Source organism: Lissotriton vulgaris, chromosome 1_1 (assembly GCF_964263255.1).
Source record: "Lissotriton vulgaris chromosome 1_1, aLisVul1.2, whole genome shotgun sequence".
Classification (NCBI taxonomy): Eukaryota; Metazoa; Chordata; class Amphibia; order Caudata; family Salamandridae; genus Lissotriton; species Lissotriton vulgaris.
The window spans coordinates 1,894,967,932-1,894,995,379 of NC_141685.1; the positions used below are offsets into that span (position 1 = coordinate 1,894,967,932).

Sequence of the window (27,448 nt, forward strand, 5' to 3'; positions counted from 1 at the left end):
TATGCGTCTGCTGTGCATTTATTCTTCTCCCATGTAGTACTGGCAAAGATGTAAACTGCTTTTTATATTTAACTCAAAGTATTAAATCATGTAAAAACCTTCAGAGGAATTCACATCATACCATGGACCTTGCAAAGCCTGCCTTAAAACTAGTTGTCAATCCACTTTATGTATTAATAACCACACCTAATTAGATGCAACTTAAGTACATTTTGTATCCCAGCATCAAAAGGTTTTATGAAGTCCCTTAACCAGATTTAAAAATCGGCCTTCGATTTTATAAAAGTAGCACAGCTATTGAATAGCAAATGTGACCTGTTCTATTACTCGTGTCAAAACGTATTAATTTCTTGGACAAAAATTCATGCGTTTTGCTTTCCATGTAGGGATGTTGTCCATCCCTTCTTTTCATCTGTATCGCCTAACCCACCTCAGAAACAATGGTTCCAAACATTGAAGTATATTAGACTATACTTTCTGCAGCTCTCACTGGAAGATCTGGATCTGGGCTATTGTCCTTCATTGCAGGCTTGATGCAGCTGAGCTAGCCAGGCCCACGTTGCTTGGGTCCTTGTTCATGCCATCCATCTGCAGCCTTGATCTCACCTTTCACTTCATTGTAGAGGTTTCTGCTGTGGTCCCTTGCACTGGTCATTCGACATGCTAGGAATAGTGCCTGTGCAGATGTGAATGCCTAAGTTAGGTTGCACTACATTAGGTGGCTTCTAGGCATCCTCAACACTGCAACTGTAAGCGGATGGTCCCAGCACACCAAGGTAGAAAATGCAAATGCTACTTACCAGTATGCATCTGTTCTTGGCATGTAGGGCTGCTGACATTCATATCGGTGCATAGATCGCCGCCTAGTGTTGGGTCCGGATGATTGCACATTGTTGTCCTAGAAGAGTCTTCGAAGTATCACAAGATAGGTGGCTCCTCCCCTGGACTACAGTGCGCATGGGCATCGCCTCCATCCCCAGATTGTTTTTAGCCATTGTGGCCGAGATGGAGTGAACTATGTGAGTGATGACCATGCTATGAGCGTATACATGAATACTGCAGCTGCTACAGGCGCTGGGGAGGAGGGCGGGCGATATGAATGTCAGCAGCCCTACATGTCAAGAACAGATGCATACTGGTAAGTAGCATTTGCAGTTCGAGGCATGTGGGCTGCTGAATTCATATCTGTGCATAGAATACATAGCAGTCCCCCCATTAGCGGCGGCCGCCCGTGCCAGCTGCAGCAGTTTAGAAAAGTGTCTTGAGAACAACCTGCCCTACAGCTGCCTGCTGTTTAGAGTGCACGTCTACACAGTAATGTTTTGTAAATGTATGTGTGGTAGACCATGTGGCTGCTCTACATATGTCCTCTAAGGGAATGTTCCCAAGGAAGGCCATAGAGGCCCCCAACTTTCTGGTGGAGTGGGCTCTTGGTGGAATCGTAAGAGTGCGTTTAGCTTTTGCATAACAGATCTGAATACATTTCACGATCCACCTAGCAATGCCAGCCTTGGAAATAGCGTTACCTTTGTGGTGTGACGCAAAGGCAACAAAAAGCTGCTTAGTCTTTCTAAAATCCTTGGTCCTGTCAATGTAATACATTAGGGCCCTCTTGACGTCAAGGGTGTGGAGCATCCGCTCCGCCAGTGACTCAGGATTTTGAAAAAACACTGGCAACTCAATTGTTTGGTTTATGTGGAATTGAGACACAACCTTGGGTAGAAATTTGGGGTTAGTGCGGAGCACTACCCTGTTAGCATGAACCTGGAAGAATGGTTCCTGGATCGTGAGGGCTTGCAGCTCACTAACTCTCCGTAGCGAAGTAATTGCTACTAGGAAAGCCACCTTCCAAGTCATGAACTGAAGTTCGCAGGAATGTAGTGGCTCAAAGGGGGGACCCATCAGTCTTGTAAGAACCACATTGAGGTTCCATTCTGGAGCTGGAGGGGTCCGTGGTGGAATGACCCTTTTGAGTCCTTCCAGAAAAGCCTTGATAGCAGGCACCTTGAAAAGTGAAAGCTGCTGTCTATTTTGGAGATATGCAGCCATCGCAGACAGGTGAATGCGGATGGAAGTATATGCCAAATTACACTGGTACAGATGGAACAGGTAACAGATGATGTTCTGAATGGAAGCATCTAGTGGGTTGATGTCGTGGTTTGCACAGTAAATGACAAACCGCTTCCATTTGGCCGCATAACAGGCTCTAGTAGTGGGCTTTCTTGCCTCCTGAATGATGTCCATACAATTCGGAGGAAGGTTAAGGTAGCCAAACTCTAAGACTTCAGGAGCCAGATCGCCAGATTGAGCTGTTGCGGATCTGGGTGCTGAATGTCGCCATGGCTCTGCGTCAGAAGGCTGGGTGTGAGACGAAGCCTTTGATGCGGTACCACGGACAGTTCCAGAAACGTGGTGTACCATGGTTGGCGACCCCACGTTGGAGCAACCAGGATGAGGGTCATCGAGTGCTGCCTGAGCTTGCGTGCCACCAGCGGTATCAGGGGTGCTGGGGGAAAAGCGAACGCAAATCTGCCTGACCAGTTCATCCATATCGCATTGCCCTGCGATTGCGGGTGCGGGAACTTGGCGGCGAAGCTTTGGCATTTTGCGTTCTCCCTTGTGGCGAACAAGTCTATTTCTGGATGACCCCATGTCTGAAAGTACGGCTGGAGTACTGATGGATGTATCTCCCACTCGTGCATCTGGTGGCTGTGCCTGCTGAGCAGGTCCGCCATCTGGTTGTCCTTGCCCGGGAGGTGCTCTGCCATGAGGAAGATGTTCCTCTGAATGGCCCACTTCCACATGCTCTGAGCCAAATGAGACAGCTGTGGAGAGTGTGTCCCTCCCTGTTTTTGAATGTAGTACATGGCCGTCCGGATCAACACGACCTTGTTGCACAGATGTACTTTGAACGCCTTTAAGGCCATGAAGATTGCCATCAGGTCCAATACATTCATGTGCATCTTCCTCTGCTGTAGTGTCCATAGTCCCTGCACTGTGTAGTGGAGTACATGCGCTCCCCAACCTTGGAGAGAAGCGTCCGTCGTCAGGATAATCTGTGGCACAGGCTCCTGGAACGGTCGGCCCTTGCAAAGGTTTTGTGGATTCCACCAATGCAGAGAGTTGTATGCCCGACCGCTCACCAACACTAGGTCTTTCAACTGCCCGTGAGCCTGAGTCCACTGACGTGCCAAGCACTCCTGAAGCGGACGCATATGTAGTCTCGCGTGCGGGACAATGGAGATGCAGGAGGCCATCATGCCTATCAACTGCATGAACACTCGTGCTGGAAGTGAGTGTGGAGGTCTGAATTTCTGAATCAGCGATAGAATGCGGTTGATCCTCACTGAATTTGGCTGCGCTGTAGCTGCCAGAGGGTCTATGGTCGCGCCCAGATACTGCCGTATGTGAGCGGGCTGGAGATGGGACTTCGGGTAATTCAGTGAGAATCCCAGATCGTGCAGAAGGTGAATGGTTTGGGACACGTGGTCGGCGCACTGTACGTGCGACTTTGCTTGAATGAGCCAGTCGTCCAGATAGGAGTATACGTGGATGTTCTGACGTCTTAGATGCGCCGCCACTGTCGCCAGGCACTTGGTGAAGACCCTTGGCGCCGTGGTGACCCCAAAGGGCAGAACCTTGAACTGGTAGTGCTGGTTTTGAATGGTGAACCTCAGGTACTTTCTGTGTGAAGGATGCAGGGGAATGTGAAAATATGCATCCTTGAGGTCCAGAGTTGCCAAGAAGCCCCCTGGCTGAAGCAGTGGGAGAACCTGTTGCAGAGTAAGCATATGAAAATGCTCTGACAGAATGTACATGTTGAGCGGTCTGAGGTCTAGGATGGGTCTGAGGGATCCGTCCTTCTTTGGGATTAGAAAGTACAGGGAGTAAACCCCTGTTCCCCTTTCTTGCAGTGGTACGAGCTCTATTGCCCCTTTTTGCAGCATGACTTGAACTTCCTGCTGCAACAAGTGCAAGTGCTCGCCGGACATAGGACGGTTTTTTGGAGGTATGTTTGGTGGGATGGAAGTGAGTTCCAGACAATAACCGTACTGAATAAGAGATTTGACCCACTGTCCGTGGTGATGGACCTCCACACGGGCAGGAACTGCTGGAGTCTCCCCCCGACCGGTGTTGTGTGGTCGGGGGGCAGTGACAAGGCGTCACTGTTTGCTGGAGGTGGAGGACCTGGAGCTGTTATTTCCACGTCCTCTGCCCTTGACGTTGTTGCCACGGTATCCACTCCTACCCTTGTTGGTATATGAGGATTGGGTGTTAGTCTTATAGAATTGTGTGGACTGTGACGCTTGTCCCCTTGAGGTGCCTCTGTTATTGGAGCGGCGAAAGGAACCACCCCGAAACTGCTGGGACTGAAGGGCACCCATAGATTTAGCGGTGTCAGTGTCCTTCTTCATCTTTTCGAGTGTGGCATCTACTTCAGGTCCAAACAGGTGGTCTGGATTTACTGTTTGGTTGAGGATGGTGGTCTGAATGTCTGGTTTAAAGCCTGATATTCTGAGCCATGCATGCCGGCGTAGCAGAACGCTAGTATTGATGGCTCGCGAGGCGGTATCAGCCACATCTAGAGCACACTTGATGGAGGCATTGGTAATGAGTTTACCCTCCTGAATCAGCATTTCTGCACCCTCCTTATACTGATCTGGCAAGTGCTGTAGAAGTGTTTCTAGGGTGTCGTAGTGCGCCCTATCGTAGCGTGCAAGTAGCGCCTGCGTGTTTGATATGCGCCATATATTGGCTGCCTGCGCAGCAATACGTTTCCCTGATGCCTCAAACACCTTTGATTCTTTGTCAGGGGGAGGAGCATCACCCGTGGTTTGTGAATTGGCTCTGGAAAGAGTCCAGTGGCAACTGTCCCTTGATGTATGTTGGGTCAGTGGGCGCCGCCTTGTATTTTTTATCAATGCGAGGATTGATGACTCTTGCCCGGGTGGGCTCCTTGAAAACCTCTGGCGCATGCTTTAGCACACCCTTGAGCATTGGCAATGTCTTGACGGTTTTTTCAGCCACTGAGAAAGTGTCAAAAAGGAAAATCGACATCCACTGGGTCGGCGTGGAGGTCGACATCATGGTTGGCCGCAGCTCTTTCAATCAAAGCGTTGAAGGCTGCAGAGTCCTCCGTTGGTGAAGTCTTTGCAGCAAAAAGCTGCGGCTCGTGTCCTGTCTGAGGGTCCTCAGGGTCGCCTCCAGCAGACCATGGCTCATTGACCTCCTCTGGATCTGAGTACGCTGGATAATTGTACTTCTCCTCCTCGTCCTTGTCACCCTCCCCAGCGTTAGAGTGAATGGGTGAGAGTCCCAGACCTTGTGGAGATGCAGGCTCCATAGGGGCAGAAGTGCCCGCAGAGTCCAACTTCTTTTTAAGTGGAATATGAAAATGCTATAACACCGGCTCCGGGGTGATCTTCCTTTTAAGGAGAGAGAGCTTGCCTGTGTTGGCGATGACAACCTCCCGACGCTCCTCGTCCGTTAGTGGTTGGTGCCGTGGCTTCGGCACCATCAAGGATGGTTTAGGCGTAGACACCAGCTTCAAGGGCACCCCGGCCCCATGCTTTGGAGCGAAAGCCTTCGGCGTCGTCTTTGGCGGCAGCGTGAAGTGGATCGGCGGCTGCGCCTTCGCCGGTTTCTGTGGAGGCTTCGGCTCCACATCCTTTGGCCCGAGCGCCACGTCTTCCTTCCGAATACGTTGAAGGGACTCCGCGACCTTTTTGGTAAAGGACGGGGAGGGCTGGACTGGCTTGAGCGAGTCCTCAGAGTCCGGATTCGGTTCGGCGACCAAAGGCGCAGTCTTTGGCGTTGACACAGCACCTCCTTTGGCTTTGTCGACCGGGATCGGTGCAGCCAGAGCCTTGGGCTCGTCCTGACGCTTCTTGGGGGCCTTCTTAGGGTCATCGACCTTCTTGGCGTCGACGCGGCTCTTCCGAGCGTTGACCAGCTTTGGCGCCGCCGCGTCAGGCGTTTTTGCCTTCGGCTTCGACACCGGGGTCTTCGGGTCGGCCATTTTGGCGTGGCTCTTGATCTCGGCGGCCATCTTGTCTTTCTTCGGCGCCGAGGCCTTTGGAGCCTTTGATCCCACCAGTGCGACTTGCACTTTCGGTTTCGAGACAGATGGTGCGGACCCTGATGCTTTCACTTTCGGTTTTTGTACCGGGAGTGGCGCATCACCAATGTCCGTGGCCGGGCCCAGAGGCGGGGCCGTGGGACGAGTATTGAGGTCTTGGGTAAGGCCCGAAGGCGATCCCTCGAACTGGGCCGTATGATGGGGATTGACCCCGGAGTCAGTCTGAGGATGCTCCTCCTCTGAGCTATCCTCCACGGTGGCAATGGCCCCGTCGTCGTCCCCTACCTCCTCGACGACTTCCTCGAACTCTTCATCTCCCGCGTCGTAGTTTTCATCCTCTGACGCCGGGTTAGAGTCCGAAACTTGTAGGACGGTGTCGTCTTCAACGTCTTCTTCAAAGATGTTGGTTGGTGGGGGTGCTGATAACTGGGCCTGCAGTCTTGCGGCCCGACGAAGCTTGAGAGTCTTCTTCGACCGGAACTTGGAGCAGGCCATACACCTGGCCTCGTTGTGGTCCTTCGACAAGCATCTGTTGCACACTGGGTGCACGTCGAGGTGTGAATACTTTGAGGCACACACCGGGCACCTCTTAAACGGAGTTCGTTCCATGTTGAAGTAGTCTGGAGCGTCGTGTAGGCCCGTCCGCGCCGACAGCACGCGGAAGGGCAGCAACTGTTCGGAGCCGATGAATAAACAAACCCGAACGATGGACAATACCGACGCGAGTCCTAAAGACCTTTTGGTCTCAAGTAAGGAAAGTTAAACAACTATCGATTCCGACAGAGGGAACCGAAACACATCCGAACCCAATGGCGGAAAAAAACAATCTGGGGATGGAGGCGATGCCCATGCGCACTGTAGTCCAGGGGAGGAGCCACCTATCTCGTGATACTTCGAAGACTCTTCCAGGACAACAATGTGCAATCATCCGGACCCAACACTAGGCGGCGATCTATGCACAGATATGAATTCAGCAGCCCACATGCCTCGAACCTGCTGGTTGCAAGCCATTTTACACAGCGGAAGAAATTTGGAAGCTCACAGCTATTTTATGAGGCCTTGCCTACAGGCAGACATTTAAAGACCTATTATGTATCGTTTCAATAAAGTGAATTTTAATTCAGCCCATTACTTATTACTGATTGGCTTTTGTATTTACATTTGCTGGCTTCTTACTCAACGGCTTTCTTTTCTTGCATTTTTTGTTTCCCTGGAATATAGCTTCTACATCATCAGTTTGATTAGCGACGTATTCTCTGCCTAAAACTCAGGGACTTACTTTTTTCACTTTAGCAGTTCACTGGGATATGTGTAGTGCCATGTTCTTTCCCCTGACTGTTGCTTCTGCCGTCACATGCCTACACCCATGCTCTCTCAATGTTGTATGTGCACTCCAGAGTGTCTGTTGCTCCCCTCCCACTTTTTTTTTTTTTAAGATTCGGGATCCACCCTTACTTGCAGTTTATAGATGTAACCCATCAATATTGCTCTACTGCTACTTCCTTGTGGTCATTGGCTTTTGTTTATTTTAGTTTTAAACTTTTAGTAGGACTTAACAGCTGCAATCTGCTACCAAGTCAATCTTGGGACAAATATATATATTTATTTTTAAGAAACAACTGCAACATCACGTTGGCTGCGCACAAATGCATCTTATTCCACACATCTTGACGATGCAACAAATGCCATTACACTGCAAACTTAAGTGTGTTCATGAGTTATGATGCAGCTACTTTTTGCTGATTTTGTTAACCATCAGCAACACTCACTGGCAAAGCCAAAAAAGAGTATCTAAATCCTTTTAAAAGTGAAATCTATTGGCTTTGCCAATGATGGTTTAATAGCACAGTGTACAATTAAAGAAAGCAGGTGTTTGGGTACTACAAGATCAACAGTTAGTCCACCAATAGACAATATGCTTTCAAATCCTGAGAAACAGACAGCTCAGGAAGGGAGTGGGTGTCTCTACAAGGAAAGCAGCGATCAGTAGGGACCACTCCTTGGATAGCCCTATTTCAGCTTAACACAAGCAAATGGAAAAGCCAACAGGTTTAGCATTGGCTGCATGTGTCTGGTTTTGTTACTACTTGGTTTATTTTGTCATGGTTTTTGCAAAATTTAGTTGATGGGGAAGGTGCTGGACTTCACTCAAACAAAGTAAACAAGACAGTGGCTAAAGCAAAAGTATTCTTGGTCTCAAAATAATTACGTACATACATAGTCATAGAAATATATTGGCAATTAGGCAGTATTAGCCAATAGCCGAAGTGGGCCAACCCTTTGACCAATGCGGCACACAATACAGGGCAGAAGCAAATTGTGAACACTACAATAAACAGACCAATGGATAAAACAGGTGGCCAAAAGCCATGTAAATATATTAGTCATTGCATTTTAGTAGAATCAAAGGGCTATTGGTTAACATCAGACCTAAAAAAATTTAATCCAGACAATGCCGCAAAAAAAAAATAGACAAAAACGCCTAACACTGAAGAAAATTTGGGCAAGGTAAATGAAGCAGTACATGCACGAGATAACAGATGGAAGGGCGGAAGCCCAACAGCCGCAATGACTTCTTACGGTCTGAGGCCGAGGCTAGTATGTCTGGTATCATGATAGCACAGTGGAGAACAAGCTCGAAAGTTTAGGTGATGTCTGAAAAGGGTACATCAACCTCAAGGTATTTGTTTCTTCTTCAGGGATGGAAGTGATGGCTTGTACAGGCCTATTGGCAACTAGGACTATTGGGCACCATCACTAGACAAAGATGTATCTGAAGTAAAGATTTCATAATGTTTTCGCTTATGAGATAAAGTTGGGAGCCTGAATAAAAACCAAAATAGTGGGTACACTGTGACCCTATACCATTGAGATGCGGAGGAAAGAGGAGTTTATTAGGGCATTCACAGCAAGAGCCCTGTAGTTCTGAGAGTCTTGAATTCTCCATTTTTCAGGCATCAGCCAAGAAATTGGTTAGAAGCAAAAAGAAATAGCAATGTTAGCAGCACAGCTTCCACAAGAAAGGATCAATGGCTACTTATTTTTTGCAATGCTAAAAATTGCCAGCTAGGGGACGTGCTAAACCTTTCGTGACCTTGAGCATGTTAAAGTCCTCGTTCTAGATTTTTACAATGATACCTTCTCAGTAGAGTGGTTTTTCAAAAGGGTAGATAGTGTTCCATTAACACTCTACCCTAGGATTTATGTACAGAGGAAGGTGTGGGAAGATAGTGAAAATTGGAACTAGAGATGTCTTGTAAATACAGTAAAGAGAGTGGGGATTCGCGTGCACCCCCCACCGCTGCAAAGATTTAAAGATTTGTTCTAGAAAATGTGCTCTTTCAACTGGGAACTTTAACTTAATATTGTGGAGGTAATAACATTGCTAATGACCAAAAGGAACTTTGAATGTATGGGTATTCATGGTCTATCCACAAACTCTCTAAATGTGGGTTTTGCTTACAAATGCAATATTAGATTTTTTTGTCAAACTATTTTTATGGAAAAACAGGGTATCAGGATAGCACATTACATTGTCCATAATTTTCAAGCCAAAAGCAACAATTCGCTTATGACAGTTTCAGATGATCAAAAGTAAATTTGGCAAGTTTCACTTATATCATCTAGTACAAATAGGATATGCAACATTTTTATACGGTGAATCTCAACCTGAGGAAATACCCCTTTAAGTAAAATGTTGACACAGGAAGATAAACAAATGACATCAGAACTAAAAGGAAACATTAACAAAATATGCATGGTAGGATCTGTAGGTGCGAAATGCATCTAAAGTATGGGAGCAACCTTATGCAAGCAGGGGATATCTCCACTCCTGCCGTAAGGGTGGGGGTCCCAAGCGAGGTTATATATGAATTCGGGGGTGGCAAGAAAAAGGGGGTAGCCCCCTCGACAGAAATTGTACTAGAGGAGCCCATACATAATCAAAACCTTTCAGTGTATCATTGATTATATCAGCCATACATTCTAATGCGAAGGCTAGCCAAGGTCGGGTGTGCCATCTGGGGAAATCGATGGGGCATCAGGCTTCTTTCATGCTGCTGCTATAGCCATTTTGGCAGCACCCAAACAGAGCCACAGACTAGAACAGTCCCCTGGGGTCTGATGTTTCAATGAAGGGTCCCAAAGGGCCCAACAGAACATATTCCAGATTATTGGGGATTGGGTATCACAAAATCTCCTATCTGCGACAGGATTTCCAGTATGGCCAGGCCAAATGGAGTGGAAATCCCACCATATATGTTGGAAATCTTCTCCCATTCCACAACCCCTCCAACATGTATTTGACATATTTAGGAAGATTTTTTGTAATTTCTCCGGGTATAGTTAAAATTGTTAAGGAGCTTATAATGTGCCTTTCTTAACTCCATGTAGCGATTGTATTTATAAATAGATCACTAAAGAGTAGACCATGGTTTATCCTCTATAGTAATGCCTAGTGTTTTCCCAAAATAAAACACGGTGGGGAGAAGGAATGCGCTTAGTGGTCATTAAAATCGTGGCCAGAAAAGAAACAACCCCAGGTTGTTTCGGCACTCCGAACAAAAGCGCTCAATAGGGAGAGGTTTCCTGGTTGCGGGCAATTTTTATGAGGTTGTAGTAGCCAATGTTTCAGCTGGATTGAATGAAATTTTTCTGAGGGAGGTAGTTTGAAATTAGAACAACAGTTTTCAAAAGTAAGGATATTCTCTCCATTGAATAGGTCAGAGATGGTTAGACAACCGCCTTCCCTTCCTGGGAGTAATACAGGACGGAATGCCACGTTATAGTGAATAGGTGTGTATGGGGAGGGGAAAGTTGTCAGCTCATAGGATTTAACAACAGTATCCCATACTTTGAGCGTATTGGATGTGGGGGTACTCGAATATTCATTTTTAGGGCAGTCTTGTTTGGGTTTCCATAGAACATTCCTTATTGTTCATCCTATTATAGCTCTGTCCGTGTGGAGCCAGTGCTCATCTGAAGCTTTAAGCGACCACTCTGATAAAACTAAGCTGCGCAGCTCTGTAATATGTTAAAATATCAGGTAAAGCTAGGCCACCCAACTCTTTTGGTTGAGTCAGTACATTTACTCTAGCTCGTCGGCCCTGCCAAATGAACTTAGTAATCAGCGCGTGTATTTCAGAGAAGAATTCCCTATGAATCTCAATTGGTAGCCCTTAGAATTAATAAAGAATACGAGGGAGGACCGCTAACTTGATCACATTTATGCGACCTATCAAAGTAAGATGTAATGGGGCCCAACGCTTAAAATCTGCTATAGGTTGTCGCAGCAAGGGAGGAAAGGTTGCTCTATATAAATTTTAAGTGTGATCTTCATCTCCAAGTATGTAATCTCCCTCCTAGCCCACTGGCATGGGAAAGTGGCTGCAATTGCCTCCGTCTGTTGAAGGGATCATCAAGTTAAGAAGAAAAGACTTCGAGAGATTTACTTTGACTCTTTTTCAAAGACTCAGTTTCTACTGTAGAGCTCAGGGATCTACACGGAGAAGTGATGGGCAGGAGAAAGTAATCCGCAAATAGTGATATTTTGTGTTCATCTGGGCCAAAAGGAACTCCTTGAATTTCGCGGTTAGCTCTTATCTTTACTGCTAGGTGCTCTATACTGAGGGCAAAAGTATGAGAGGAATGGGACATCCCCGTCTCGTCACCCTTGTCAGGTCAAAAAAAACGCAGAAGCTGTGCCATTTTCCAAGACACAAAATCAAAGAAGACGTTAACTAGCCTTTATCATATTTATAAATCTTTCCCCAAATCTAAAATGATGAAGTATAGTGAATAAAAAGGACCAGTCTACCCGGTCAAAGCCTTTCTCAGCATGCAGTGTCAACAAAACAGAGAAGGGCTGCTACTTATTTACGTTTTCTATCAGATACATAATGCCTCGCAGATTCTCATGGGTTTGGCAGCCCTTCGGCAAACCCAGATGGATTGGGGTGTATCCGTTTGTGGATTATCTCCTCCAGTCTAATATCTTTGGTCTATAATTAAGAGGTAAACAGCTGAGGATCTTTTCCTTGCTAGGGAATGTGGTTCGCTAATCAATGGAGCTACCTCCTGAAACCTCGATGTATAATTAAAGATCAGTCAAATAAGGAGGGAGGTCTGAACTGAAGGCTTTATAGAAGTGAGCGTTAAGTCCGTCAGACCATCGACTTTTTTGGAGTTTGAGAGAATTTATGGCAGCCTGTACTTTTTCCCCTCGTAATGATCTATTTCGGTTTTCATTTATCTAAGGGGAAACACGTGGTAGTGTAACTGCACCTAGGTATGTTGATTGGGTTTCTGAGGCCAATGTTTCTTCTTGGTAGTAGCTGAGGATCTATAGATTAGAGGGGGGGGGGGAATACATTTTAAGCCACAATTGTTGGTCATCGACCCTTTTCAAATGTATTTTTTGAATGGCAATTACATCTGTATGATGATCTCTCAAATACCTCCAAATATGATGCCTCTTGTTAGGGGAGTTTAAACCTTTAATATTTCATGTCCAGCATGTAAGGATCATAAATCAACAATAAATGAATTCTATAGTGTTCCCCATCCCCTTGAACATTCCATGACGAATCCGAAGGAACCCTAGCTCTGCCTCGCTCTCCCTCCTCTCCACCCACACCTCCCTCTCTCCCCCATAACCGTAATCGCCTCTCCCATATGCATTGAAATTTTAAAAGAAGGATTAAAAAAAATACAAATAGGGCAATTTAAGACCATACAAACTAGAAATTCTGGTTCCATCCAGATGTTGTCGCCTCAGCTACTCCGAGTAGAACAGGAAGTGGATATACATCTGACTTTCCACCACGCTTAGCATATAGAGATGGAGGTGAAACGTATTATAAATAAATGGGAAAGAACAACACAGTCAATTTAAACCATAAGGTTAAGCGGTTTAGAGCACTATTATCTACATATTGATTCATCTATTTATTCAGGTCAATACGGTCGGCCTGACTATAGTGGAGGGAGATAGATGGTATACGTTAAAATAGTCATCAAGTGCAGGATCCTTCATGGGGTTTCTCGATCAAAACAATGATGAGTCTACTGCCTTCACTTCTTATTCAGGCTAACCCCTATCTTGGAGTATGCCAGGTTCTTGTGGGTTGTTGTTCGCTGGTTCTCACTGTAGATGCTTCCATATTGGTGCAGCGGCTTTCCCCCATATAATCCCAACAGGCCTGTTGCATTTGCAAAATCCATGAAGTGGCATTGTCTATTAACCAGTTGGCTGCTGCCGTCGGCCAACGGTTGTCGCATGCACTACCTTCGTAGTGCTGAACACGTCCGTGGGCCAACGCTGCCCCGCCCGTAATTCGAACGTTCAGCACTGGAGCTGAACGTTCGACGCAGCCAACGGGTTAATTGTATTCAAAGGTGATGCCAAAAGGGTATGTCCTTCTGTATTTGATAAGTTTAGATTTCAGCGCTTCAGTAACAGGGCAAAATTGCAGTCTACGAGAAAGGGCAGCTGGGGCAATATCCTGGAATAGAGAGCAGGTAGCTCTCTGAAATGCCACTGTGTCACGTTTCCTGGCTTGTTAGAGAACCATCTCTTTAATCTTGAAAGAGCTCAAATTGGCAAGGATGTCCCTGGGTCGCTGTCCTTCTCCATGGGCTCGGAGGCCCACTCTGAACTCGTTCCAGCTGTATCTCCAGGTGATCATCTCCAAAACATTGGAGTAAAGGTCAATTATAAAGGCTTCCAGATCCAGACCCTCAATTCCCTTCTCCATGCCACTCACTCTTATGTTGTCGCGGAGGGAGCCATTTTAAAAGTCCTCCCATTTAAGGAGGACAGCCTGCAACTGTGTCCAGAGGAAAGTTGTGCCCTCCTCTATTGGGGCCATTCTTTGGTCCATATCTCGGAGTTTCGTTTCAAGATCAAGAGCAAAGGAACCCAAAGAGTTCACATCCGATTGGAGGGATATCAATCTAGAATTGATTTCTGCTAAAAATAAGTCAAAGGAAGTTGCAAGGACCGCTTCGATTTCCTCTCACAGGTCTGTTTTTTAAAGTCTTGTAGGGATAGAAGAAGGTCTTTTGCCAGGGCTATACTATCTTCCAAAGGAGGCGTAGCACTCACCAATCTCGCCTCCGCCGGGCCAAAATAACTAGATACTTTATTGGCCTGCAACTTCCTGCACGTCATGGGAGCAGGCGGGAGCCCAAAAGCTAAAATGTGCGGGTCCATGTCGCAATTTCATTGTTTGGAGCAATCGTAGGTAGAGGTGTGTAGTCTAGATTTATTCTCTCTCAAAGTCTGATATAGCGCACACTTGACTCGAAATCAGGTATCAGAGCGCAGATTTGGTGAGTGGAATCCAACGTGGCTGGTTCACACGGAATGGTCCCAGCGAAGAACTACAATGCGCTTTGTTAAAAACTTCCTGAAGGTAGTTTAAATGAACGCTACATCGAACTCACTATAAATCCCTCAGGTATATGGTCAGTAGTTGTGCATATTTACACACCCAGAGCAGCAGTGCCAGTAGTCACAAAGGTGATGGAGGAGAATTCAGAGCACGACATTCTCCAGACAGCACTCTGCAGACCGCCTTCAACAAAACCTCCAGGTTGCATGTTAGCAGGAATCTGGTGCCGCCATCTTAAAGTCAAGCATCCAATATCAGCACTTGTGTGCTCCGTCAGACATCCCCCTACATGCCTCAAAATGTATGCTTATGTATCCAATAAAGTCAAGGCACAAAAATCTTCCATAGCATATTCAGCAGACTTCAAATGTCTATCAGATATCGATAAAAATGGCTTCTTCCTACCATCAATGCTCAGTGTTGGAGAGCTGTTCCTTTGGAAGGTGCCAGTGGTGGCCCGCAGTGTGTCTCAATGGAAGCAGAGCTTGAGTCAGAGCCAAAAATGATATTGGCACTGCTTTACTATGTCTGTAGAGCAGGGGTTGCGTCTGCGCTCGCAGTGTAGCTCATCTCGTCTGGCGCGGATGCCATTTTCCACCTGTCCGTACCGCTGCTTCATGATTTACAATGCTTACCCTGGACTCTTATGTGGCGGTGAAGACATCTGTGTGGTTCACCATAGCGATACTTGTAGACGATGGACCCAGGTAGAAAAGCGATGATCTGCCGAATGACAAACTGAGCCTTTGAGGCTTACATCCGCACAGCCATGATGGCTGACCACGCCCTCAATATTAGATTTGATAATAGCTGGCAGAGTTTTTTTTTCAAATGTCATCCCATAGATAGGGTTACGCCTACCTTAAAAGTAAACATCCACATTTTTAAGTATGTACACCCTTAAAAGGCTATTTTTCTAAATTTCTCCAAAGGCAGACCATGTTGAATGGGGGGAAAAAAACACATCAGCAACACTGAAGAATTTTATATGTTCACTCCCCATTACCACACTGAATAAAAATGTACTTCTGCTCTTGCCAGAAGTAAATTTAATAACAATTAAACAGGTGTCCCTGAAGGAATTATTTCAATTCTATTCAATAAATTAATAATATTGCCACAAGAGTGGTCAATCATTTAAACTTGAGCAAGGAAAGAAACAGATTTAAACTGTTTTTTATTACGCAAAATTATTTCTTTTTTGTTTTTTGGATCTTTTTTGATACACAAATCTAAAATATGGCAACAGAAATACTACTATACAAGCAAAAAAATATATTTTCACAGTAGTATCAGGCAACTTTTGCTATATACATGAAAAGATGAATATCATGTCAAAAAAAAAAAAACAGTACTTTACAATGATCCAATTATTTGATACTCAAACTAATATGACAGTAGTCAGCAAAACGTTGCCAGGCGACGACGTTTCGGTCCTTAATTGGTTAAAACAATCCATAGGACCATCTTCAGGACCATACGCTGCACATATTAATCCAAGACCTCCAGCCGGAAGTCACAAGGTTATGCACTGCAAAAACCTACTGTCCAAAAATATAGATGTTATCTTCCAAAATTCGAATACAAACTCCAATGATTCATGTATTATGCCGATACGGAGTGATTGACGACGGATCCTTGACCAACGCCACTAAGTGTTGCGAGTGTTTTGGACTAATGCCTACATCTCGCTCTTGGTCTACATTGATTTCCACATAATACATGAATCATTGGAGTTTGTATTCGAATTTTGGAAGATAACATCTATATTTTTGGACAGTAGGTTTTTGCAGTGCATAACCTTGTGACTTCCGGCTGGAGGTCTTGGATTAATATGTGCAGCGTATGGTCCTGAAGATGGTCCTATGGATTGTTTTAACCAATTAAGGACCGAAACGTCGACGCCTGGCAACGTTTTGCTGACTACTGTCATATTAGTTTGAGTATCAAATAATTGGATCATTGTAAAGTACTGTTTTTTTGACATGATATTCATCTTTTCATGTATATAGCAAAAGTTGCCTGATACTACTGTGAAAATATATTTTTTTGCTTGTATAGTAGTATTTCTGTTACCATATTTTAGATTTGTGTATCAAAAAAGAAAAAAAGATCCAAAAAACAAAAAAGAAATAATTTTGCGTAATAAAAAACAGTTTAAATCTGTTTCTTTCCTTGCTCAAGTTTAAATGATTGACCACTCTTGTGGCAATATTATTAATTTATTGAATAGAATTGAAATAATTCCTTCAGGGACACCTGTTTAATTGTTATTGATAATACCCAGTCCCTTTGGGAATATTGGGTGGCTCTATTGTATCTAACACAGAAGTAAATTTAAGGCGCCTCAGGGTGAAAAACAACCTTCAAATATGTATCAAATACTTCAAACGTACATGTTTGTGGGCTTTCCCAATGTTTTGCTGATGGACATGCACAGGAATGCCCACAAAAAGTGTCTGTGCATAGATTCAGTTTGCAAGAGCCAAGTTCTCATTAAAAATTCTGGGTATCAGGATGGTGACTGTACCCTCATAAATGATGCTTTTTGGTGCTCAACCTAAATTATACTTTGATCAACAGAAACATTTCTGCATTTGCCCATTTGTCTCCTTCACCCTCTCACATGCGTGCATTATACCCCCTTCACTTTTCAGGGCTTGGCCCCCTACTTCTATGACACACAATCCTTGCCTCCATTTCTATGATAAACGTAATACTCAGACACCGCTCCTTCATTTGCCGCACATTGTTAAAATAGAAGCACTACTCCCAGACACTGTTCTTTACTATGCAGTCGAAGGGTCTACTCTTTCCATTTCCTATTGTTATAGGTATGGAGCTCCCTACATCTTACTTTTGATACAGGGACATTTGTAGTTCGAAATACCACCCGAATTATCTTCATTGTTGCTAGATACGTGTATATTCTAAGTTTTAAGAAATCTACTATTTCCACTCACTGCTTACACAATCAAAGAGGGATCACATTGACAAGGACTTTTTTAATTAACGCAAGTTAGTAACCCAATACCCCCCCATCATGTGCAAAATACACATTATGCAGTTCATATAAATACGACTCAGCTTTTATCTCCACTTAAGTTAAATTATCTAAACTAACATAGGGTACAAAGAAATGATTAGAATCAAAAATTCATATTTGCCAATAAAATATTGGGGGAAATGCTATATTACATTTCAAAGGAAAAAAAATCTGACAACAATGTCAACTGAATGCTTGCTTTAAACAGACTAAATTACACGAGTCTAAAAGGAACTTTAAAGATTTAAACATGAAAAAACACCTAAAAGAACGAAACAAGGAGCTGCCTCGTGTGTAATGGTTACAATTGTAAGAGGGTTTTAAAGTAAGATAGGTGCCATCAACGTTTACAAAATAAAGACAGTAAAAATATCAGATGGACGCTATTAATCTCACAAACTTCTGCTAGTGATCACATGGCATGCAATCACACTTTCCACAACCATAAATGTGTTGTTCTATGTGGAATACTTTAAGCATCTCCCTTTCTTTCGTAAGTGAATGTCAAGTCAGCACTGAAGATTAAAGCTACCGCTAGTCTATATGGAGCACAAATGCCATGGCACAGGAGTGTCCGTTTACCAGGGTGCAAACTGTATTATATTGGTCACTGCTTTTAATGAAGGCCAGATGTGGAAAGAATTATCCTTTCACTAAGGAACAACAAACAAAAGAAAGGGGCTTGCCAACAAAGTTGATCTTGCATTCTTCACATAAGAGAAATCCGAAGACACAAATATCCACCAAAATCACGCAGTTTCACATTCAATCTAAATAATCAAGAGACTTGTATTTGACTAGGGCAAGCATAACGGGTGAAATTACATTTCAATCTTCAGCTTTAAAATTCGACACCCGAGCAAATTAATTGTATGTCTTGTCTGCCCATTGTGACTCAAGTGCCCCATCAGTTATTTCATGGTTTGGGACATCCTAAAAGTTGTAGCTTACCACATTTAAACACTTTACATCACATGAACTACCTGCACACGGATTCTTTTGGACATAAACATAGATCATTTGCTGAAAAACTATTTAAAGTTAAAATAAATGAACATAAGGAAAGGAAATAATAAATATGCTTATTTTTAAAAACAGAGGCATCACGGTATTAATTTAGTTATAAAATGATTGTCAGCATTATATATAACCCATTAATACTGGCAGACACCCTGGGACCACGCTCAAACCTGGGATTCATCCTGGACTCCTCCCTCTCGATGACCAAGCAAGTCAACGCAGTCTCGTCCTCCTGCTTTAACACCCTGCGCATGCTCCGAAAAATCTTCAGGTGGATCCCCACCGAAACCAGAAAGACAGTCACCCAGGCCCTCGTCACCAGCCGACTGGACTACGGAACGCCCTATATGCAGGAACCACTGCCAAACTCCAGAAACGACTACAACGCATACAGAACGCCTCCGCACGACTCATCCTCTGCATCCCTCGCCACAGCCACATATCCGCCCACCTGAAAAACCTGCACTGGCTCCCCATCAGCAAGAGGATCACGTTCAGGCTCCTCCCCAACGCACACAAAGCGCTCCATGATATGGGCCCCGAATACCTCAACAACTGCCTCTCGTTCTACACTCCCACCCGCCAGCTCCGCTAGCCTCGCCCTCGCCACCGTCCCACGGATTCGCAGAACCACCACCGGAGGAAGATGGTTCTCCTACCTGGCAGCCAAAACATGGAACTCCCTCCCTGCACACCTACGACTGACCCAGAACCACCTCACCTTCAGGAAACACCTCAAGACCCGGCTATTCGAGCAGTAGCAGCATCCCCCCACCCCTCCTCAGCGCCTTGAGACCCTCACAGGTGAGTAGCGCGCTCTATAAATGCATTGATTGATTGATAGATAAACATGCTAGAAATAAGATGCACAGCGTTATTTTGAATATTTTGTTTTCAATGATCAAACTGCATTGCCTGAAACAGCAAATCGAAAGGTAAAAGAAAAAAATAATTGTACATTTTACTCGCGTAGCGCAAAATTTTGTATTTATGCAAACACCTAATTGGAGAGGTTTACCATTCACCTAGATTAGTATGCGCATACACAAATTATATTTAGTCTAAAGCTAAAAAAAAGCACCAAGGGTCCATTAAGCTGCAGAAAAGACTTATTGTTTTAACATGAGACTTGAACTAGAAAATAATAATTGTGTGCTATGGAACTGCTGAAAGACTAAAACCATTTTACTGATTAACAGATCTGGAGCTAAGCACATAATTCAGTGAGATGCAGACTTATGGGGTTGCATAAGAACATGTGGATACTGTCTGGCATCACAAGGAATCAAGTAAGCGAAGATGCCATTTTACACAAATATGAATTAAGCAGAACACAGGGATGGGGTTTAAATTGTACACTTTACAGTATCACGTTAAGTATCAGGGAAGGGCACTGTCCACAGTTAATGTAATATTTGTGTCCATAAATTAATGCAGTTTGAACTTTTATCTATGGTTCATTAATGCAAAGCGTTATTACTAGAGTGAACACTGTAAGGTAATGTTGTAAACTCGGACTGCACTGCTGTCAGTGGTCCCAATAGGCAGCGCACCCAAACCAACAGACCACGCACGCAACCTGGGCTTCATCCTGGACTCCTCCCTCTCCATGACCAGACAAGTCAAGTCAACGCCGTCTCCTCGTCGTGCTTCAACATCCTGCGCATGCTACGTAAGATCTTCCGGTGGATCCCCACCGAGACCAGGAAGACGGTCACCCAGGCCCTCGTCACCAGCCGTCTGTACTACGGCAACACCCTCTACGCCGGAACCACCGCCAAACTCCAGAGGAGACTCCAGCGGATCCAGAACGCCTCAGCACGACTCATCCTGGACATCCCCCGTCGCAGCCACATCTCCGGACACCTGAAAGATCTGCATTGGCTCCCGGTCAACAAGAGAATCACCTTCCGTCACCTCACCCACGCACACAAAGCCCTACACAGCCAAGGCCCAGGATACCTCAACAGCCGCCTCAACTTCTACGCCCCCAAACGCCAGCTTCGATCGACCAGCCACGCCCTCGCCGCCGTCCCCCGCATCCGTAGAGCCACCAAAGGGGGACGGTCCTTCTCCTACCTCGCCGCCAAGACATGGAACTCCCTCCCCACCCACCTCCGCCTAACCCTGGACCACCTCGCCTTCAGGAAGCAACTCAAGACCTGGTTGTTCGAGCAGTAGCAGATCCCCCCCCCCTCCCCCCAGCGCCTTGAGACCCTCTGGGTAAGTAGTGCGCTATATAAATGCAATGATTGATTGAATATAAAAATGTACATGTTTGCAAAGTTTAACAATATAAGGCTACATGTAATGCTCCCAGATTGCTCTTGGATTAGATGTAAATATTTGCAGAAGTTTGAAAGAAAGATTGATGAGTCTTTGCTTTCAAAACACAATATTCACTAAAAAATGCAACAAGGAAAAAAATGTTGCTAAACTATTATGAAATTTTAGGTACCACTGCTTTGAAGCATCATTAGTAAAATGTGTTGATGCATGCTACCATTTCCAAAAAATAATCACAATGGATAATCAGTGCAAGCAGTTTCAAGACGATTATAAGAAACATGCAAATAAACAAGCAGTGGCAAAAACCAATAGCTCTTACATCCGTGGTCAGCCTTTTGGTTTTGCCAATGCATGTCTTGTTTTGACATTGTTTTTGTAAAACTTAATTGTTGTGGGATCTGCTGAGCCCTCCCCATTATAACAAACATTGTCAAAAAACAAAGATACTTTTTGGTCCCTAAAAGCACACATTGCCACAGTAGTTCCTTGCACTGAACAAAAACTACTTTGTGTGCCAATATGCTCCTTGTGAAAGAGCAGAATGCGGTCACTCTCAGTGCAGCCAGTTGATAGAAAGATAGAATTTTAATAAAAACTTAAAAGTCTTGGTTAACACTAGACCTTATTAGGGGCCCAATTCTTTCAAAAAAGCCACAAAAAAGTGCCCCCATCGTATATGTCCTCGCATTCGTGCAATTTATGGCTTTCATGAATTCACAGAAGTAGGCAGAGAATATTTGTGAACTGCACTTTAGCACGAGCAAATATGCATGTATAGATTTGCTCATGCGAGAATCTGTTTGAGAGTTTACAAGTTCTCTTTCTTTCCAACAACTTTTTTCCCCAACCCTGGAACACATTTTACTTCTGTCTTTTAAGGAGTAAATTTTCAACCTTTCTAAGCATGAGAAAAGATTAGAGAAGAGCTGGTGAAAGCCACTAAAACGTGTAAGTTAGTAAGTTTGCACAGATTCAAAAAGGCATTCAAACCATAGAAGTATTGCTTTCCGCTACCTCCAGCCCCAGTATGTAGATCTGGGGAAAGCAGGCAAAATTAGGGAATTACTAGTATTCAAACCCTACTATAGTATGAGATCTGGCATGATCAGGGAGGCTAATATCAGAGCTCTTACATAATGAGATTGATGCCATAATTTGCTGCCGCACTTCATAGCACCTAAGGGACAACTTTTTTTTGTTTTTTTAAACAAGTAGATTTACGAAACAACCTGTTCCATTGACAAGTAGATATTTTATTACTTTCCACACCCCTGATGTATGTATTAAAAAAAAGCTATCAAGGAATATAAATGTATGATTTTAGGCCACACAATGTATGTGCGAGGTAATTTACTAAGTGGTATGTATTTACAAAAAGTTATCTTGAAATATATTAATATGGATTTCGGTCTGTGATCTATTCAGATAACATGATTAAGGGCACCAGCCACAACAAGACCAAAGCTTCTCAGGATGCGGATATGGATGAAAGTAAACATGCACTTTTCATTTTACATTTCAAACAAAAGGTAACTATAGAAGGCGTTTGAGGGCAATACGTTCTAGGTTGTCACTGTAGACATAGATTATGGTTTAGCACCTGGCATGAGACACTACTTCTTGCACGACATATTTTAAAACATAGGGACATGTCTCTAGTGTGAAGGGGTTTCCAATAAGAATTGTTTTTCACGATTTATGTGCAGGGCAGAAATGACACATGAACCTCCTCAATGGCACTAGATAGAAATGCGAATGGACAGGTAACGACAGAAACTCGAAGGTATTTCAGCTTTCAAATAAAGTGCACTGGCCTTACCAGCAGAACTCACATTAGGGAGGTATTTTCACCGGCCGTTGGGAAGCATGCAATATTATTTACAAACATAAATTAAATACCCATGTATTAAAAGAGCACAGCTCGAGACCATGTTTCGAATCTTTCACTTAAAAAAAGAAAAATTAAAATCCACCCATGCAACAGACTGCATCGTGGTTATTATATCCGTTGCTGCAGACAGCTCACGGCTCAATCGTTTACTAGATGAATTTTACTCTGGATAATAACCTCAATAGTCCCACTGAATGTCCTGGGGCCTCAGATCTGGGAATGCATCTTATTCTTCAGTTAACTTTTGGTCCTATAACATCAAATGTATATTGTATAGACACAAGCATCCCGCTTTTTGCACACAACAAGGAAGAGGGCCAATGAGTGGCCAGGGATAACCTATTCGGTACGTACGGATGCTGTTGCAGACAGGAAATTGCCCAGTAATATTTTTTCGGGGTATTCTATTTTCACAGAAGGTGCTGCTTTTTACTTTTTCATAAATCTATACTGTGTTCACGAAAGACATTTATTTTTTATTTTGCAGGCTTCTTGAGCAACGTAAATATAACGTTTAACTCTTTAAAAAATGGTCCACAATACTTCCGTAATACCCTCACCAACAAATATAAATAAATAAAATAGTGGGTTGAAGGGGTCATCCTCTATGAGGGAACTACAGGAAACGTCATGCTGATAGCCTGCGTTCAGTGGGGGCGCTTACAGTGGGAGGCGGGAGAGGGCTTCAGCCTGCCCCTGGCAGAGGGACAGATGGCCAGCCTGGTGCTGTGTTGGTGTGCGCGCAGCAGCAGCGGGGCATCAGAGCTCCCCTCCCCGGCCCTCACTCACCGTGTGGACGTGCCCTTCCTGACATCGCACATCATGCACTTGAAGGCCTCGGCGCCGTTGCGGAAGGTGCAGACGCTGCAGTCCCAGTAGCCCTCGTCCGAGGACGGTTTCGGTTGCCGCTTCGGCCTGCGGGAGAAACATACAATAAAACACAGGAGAAACGGAGCGCATCAGACACCCGTGGTCCTGGAGGGAGGGAAGCGATGGCGTTCACCGGGCCGGGATACTGCTCTGCAGCTGCCCCCGTGTCCGCCATGTCCGCCCCTCTGCCCGGGCTGCATTGTGCGCCGCCATCTCACCTGGTAGGGCTCTTCTTGTCTCCCATGCTGCAGGGCAATGGGAGGAGGAAGGAAACTGCAGCCTCCGCCGCGAGGTATCCTTTTCTATTTGTAAATAAACCTGAGCGGAAATGAGTAGAGGGAGAAAGAAAAAAACACAAGAATCCCGGCGAGCGTACTGAGAGGGCAGAGAAGCACAGGCGCCACCGCCGGGTTCTCCAGCTGTCCGCCCCTCCAGAGCAGGGGAGGCGGGACTGGCGGTCATGTGCCGCGCGCAGGCCAACCGGCGCCTCCCATCCGGGCCTGCAACCGGGGGACGCTGACGGGAGGGAGGAGAGCGGCGAGGAGAGGAGGCAGGCCGCATCTGGCTGCTGGGGGAGGAGACAAGCCAGGGTGAGGAAAACCGTGGGATTAGCGTGAGAGGCAGCCAGACGGCCGGTGTCTGAAGAAAAGTACGGATGAGGGACAGGCGAACGGCGTGGGAATGGGAGATAGTTGGAAAGGAAGGAATGGTGAACAAACAACATGACAGACGCGTACAGTTGTAAGTGTTGGGTGTATGCTTGAAATCATAATTTCAGGTATTCATATGGCCTGTAAATTGCCTGCTTTGATGGAGGTGTATGCATATCGCCTGGACATAATGTGGCAATGAGGCTCGCAGACGGAAGAGCACTGAATACTTTGGCCCAGATGTACTAACGGATTTTTGCTATAGACACAAAATGGGTAAAACCCTTAGATATAGTAGGCCCTTTATTCACTTGGGGCACCGCAAAGAGATAGCTGTTAAGGTCGATACTATAGTTTTACTCAGGTGCAATACTGGGGGATGTTCCATGTTGGTTGAGTATGTCCATGGGGTCCATGCAAATGGTGCAGATGAAGTGACGTCAGTAAGTCAATAAAGGTTGGCGGTGGTAGTTGTTGCATACCACACGTCTTGTGTAAACTTATCTTTTAATATTGCTGCTGAGGATCTACACAAACATTATGTCAACTAATACTGGGAGACGACCTGCACCCTCTTCCTACACCCATAGTCATGGCCCTGGATCGGGGGTGCTGTGCAGTTGCTTCAGACTGAACTCACTGGTAACCAGATGCATGACAGTCAAGAACACCCAAGGCTGCTGAGAGTCTGCATGGTGTGTTTGCATCCCACCTGCTGACCAAGGAGTGGTGGCGAACACTCACCAGTCTGAGCGTGGCAGTGTGGTACTGCAAATCCGGACCCCGCTGTTTCACAGGTATCGAGGTCCAACACTTGTGTCACAAAATATCGTCGTACGATGACGAATTTGGTATCTACGGACCGGTAATGATTAGGACATTATCCCTATACATTTGCGTCACGATTGAGTGATGCTAACACCCTTAAATCGTAGTTTCCATCCCGAACCCTCAGACTCCATTTTGTAAACGGCATCCATCTTATGACTTGCCCTCATATAGTCAATTGATTAAGACCGAGCTTGATCTAAAAGGACACGTCCCCGTAGCTGACTTCCCCATGACCTGGCCGAAGCTGTCCCCACTGCCTCCAGCCAAGCCTGTTTGGGCAGCTCCTCGCCCAGTGGCCGAGCAAGATATCATCAAGGCACAACATGTCATAAACCATCCACTACATACAGACCCTGTTTTTCCATACACATACACCTGTCCATGATTCTTGTTTATGACCCGTTTTATGATGGGAGGGTGCCCGACCTTATTGGTGTTTCATCGATATCTGATGGGAGTTCTGGATCTGGCGGGGTAATCCATCACAACCTGGACATCCAAAAATGTGCTGACCAGCATGACTTCGCTCTTTGTATTGTTATAGAAATATTTGTATAGCCATATCATAAACTCATATCAGCATATTCACACCCCCACGCATGATAAGGGTCATATCCTAGACCAAGTCTGGTCTTTTAACCTAGACATCACCCAACTTGATGTCCTCCCCTGCGCCTGGTCAGACCACTGTCTGATTAGATGCACACTTGCTGGGTTGGCTGTTCCCCCCACGACTAGACCAAGCAGCATGAAGGCGAGGAATTGGGGCCAAGCCAGCATCGAGTCCTTCAAAACTATCCTTATCACCACCGCCCCGCCAATCCAAGACACCTCTCTCACTACTCAGGCGGAAAACCTAGCCACCTGGCTTGAACAAGCTAGTAACAAGGTTGCCCCTCAAAAACACATAAAAGCACGCGGGCCTCATGATGCTCAAAAATGGTTCTCCCCCGCCCTGAAGCTTCAAAAACTTAACCTCAGACAGGCTGAACGAAAATGGCGTAGGAAATACGACCCCGAACTAAAAACCAGTTATCTGTCTCTCTTCAAAGATTATAAAGCCGCTGTATTAAAATGTAAAACCGAGTTCATCACAAGTAAAATCTTAAACTCGGCTAACAAAACCAGAGAACCCTTTTCGATAGTCGACGAACTGACAGGGATGGAGAGAGTGTCAGCACAACCTGTGCACTCTCAAGATCTATGCGACAGGCTAAATAAGTACTTCTTCGAAAAAATTGATACTATAAAATCCAGTATTCCCTTGTCCAGCACCCCCAATCCTTCTGCCTCACCCGGCGTAATTCATCCGCTTTTACTGGATCACTTCCCCTCTATAAATTCAGACTCATTCTTCAAACTGACGAACAAGGTCAAATCTGGCTCCCCTCTTGACAGTGGTCCCCCTCACATACTCCGCGAAGCCTTCAGCGCGTGTCCTGATCCCCCCCATATCCCTGCTCAACACCTCCCTCAGCAGTGGAACAGTCCCTGATTCGTTTAAAAGTGCTGAGATCCTCCCCATCCTCAAGAAACCTGGGGCGGACCCTCAAGTGCTTAGCAACTATCGTCCTATATCTCTCCTACCCTATCTCAGTAAAGTACTGGAAACACATGTGACGGAATGTTTGAGTTCTTTCATCGAGGAGTCTCATTATCTCGACCCTCACCAAGCAGGCTTTAGGCCTGCCCACTCGACTGAGGCAGTCCTCGTAACAGTCATGGATGAGCTACGCAAGGGGGCGGACCTTAATTCCCCCCAGGCCCTGATCCTCCTTGATCTCTCAGCTGCGTTTGACACGGTCGATCATAACATCCTGATCGACCGTGTCAACAGCGCTGGGGTCGGAGGACAGGCCCTGAGGTGGATACAATCCTTCCTGACAAACAGATTCCAATCTGTCAGACTGGGCAATTTTTGCTCAAAAAAAGGGCGGCTCTCCTGCGGAGTCCCACAGGGCTCCTCATTATCCCCCCTCTTATTCAACCTATACATGCAACCGCTAATATCATCCCTGAGGGAAATGGGAGTCCAGGTCTACAATTACGCAGACGACCTGCAACTCTTGTTTAACATTCAACCCACAAGACTCTCCGAAATCAATCTACAGTCGACTATGACTTACATCAGCTCTTGGATGAACACCAACCAATTGAAGCTTAACCCTGACAAGACAGAGTTGGTCTTGACACTTATGCCCTCTAACCCCTGGAATTCCAGCTTCTGGCCGTCCGCTCTGGGCCCTCCGCCCACCCCAGCTCCCTCCGCAAAAAGCCTAGGCGTAAAAATCAGCAGCGATCTCTCAATGACTCCACAGATTAGCTCTGTGGTATCAGCCTGCTTTCTTATGCTACGGAAAATAAAAAAAATAAAAAGAT

At 45.3% G+C, this 27,448-nt stretch overlaps 1 protein-coding gene across 2 annotated transcripts in view; it reads right to left on the reverse strand.

Annotated features, from left to right (window-relative positions):
- The window catches only part of YAF2 (YY1 associated factor 2), a 184,900-nt gene extending 160,861 nt beyond the window's left edge, over positions 1-24,039 (reverse strand). The window contains exons 1-2 of one of the 2 annotated variants that reach the window (XM_086919488.1): positions 23,807-24,039; positions 23,508-23,633 (exon numbers count right to left, since the gene is read on the reverse strand). In XM_086919488.1, the coding sequence (XP_086775614.1) occupies positions 23,508-23,633; positions 23,807-23,832 (152 nt within the window). In that variant the 5' untranslated portion in view covers positions 23,833-24,039. The remainder of the gene's footprint in view (positions 1-23,507; positions 23,634-23,806) is intronic. The other variant, XM_086919485.1, reaches the window with a different exon arrangement.
- Between the last annotated feature and the right edge of the window lie 3,409 nt (positions 24,040-27,448).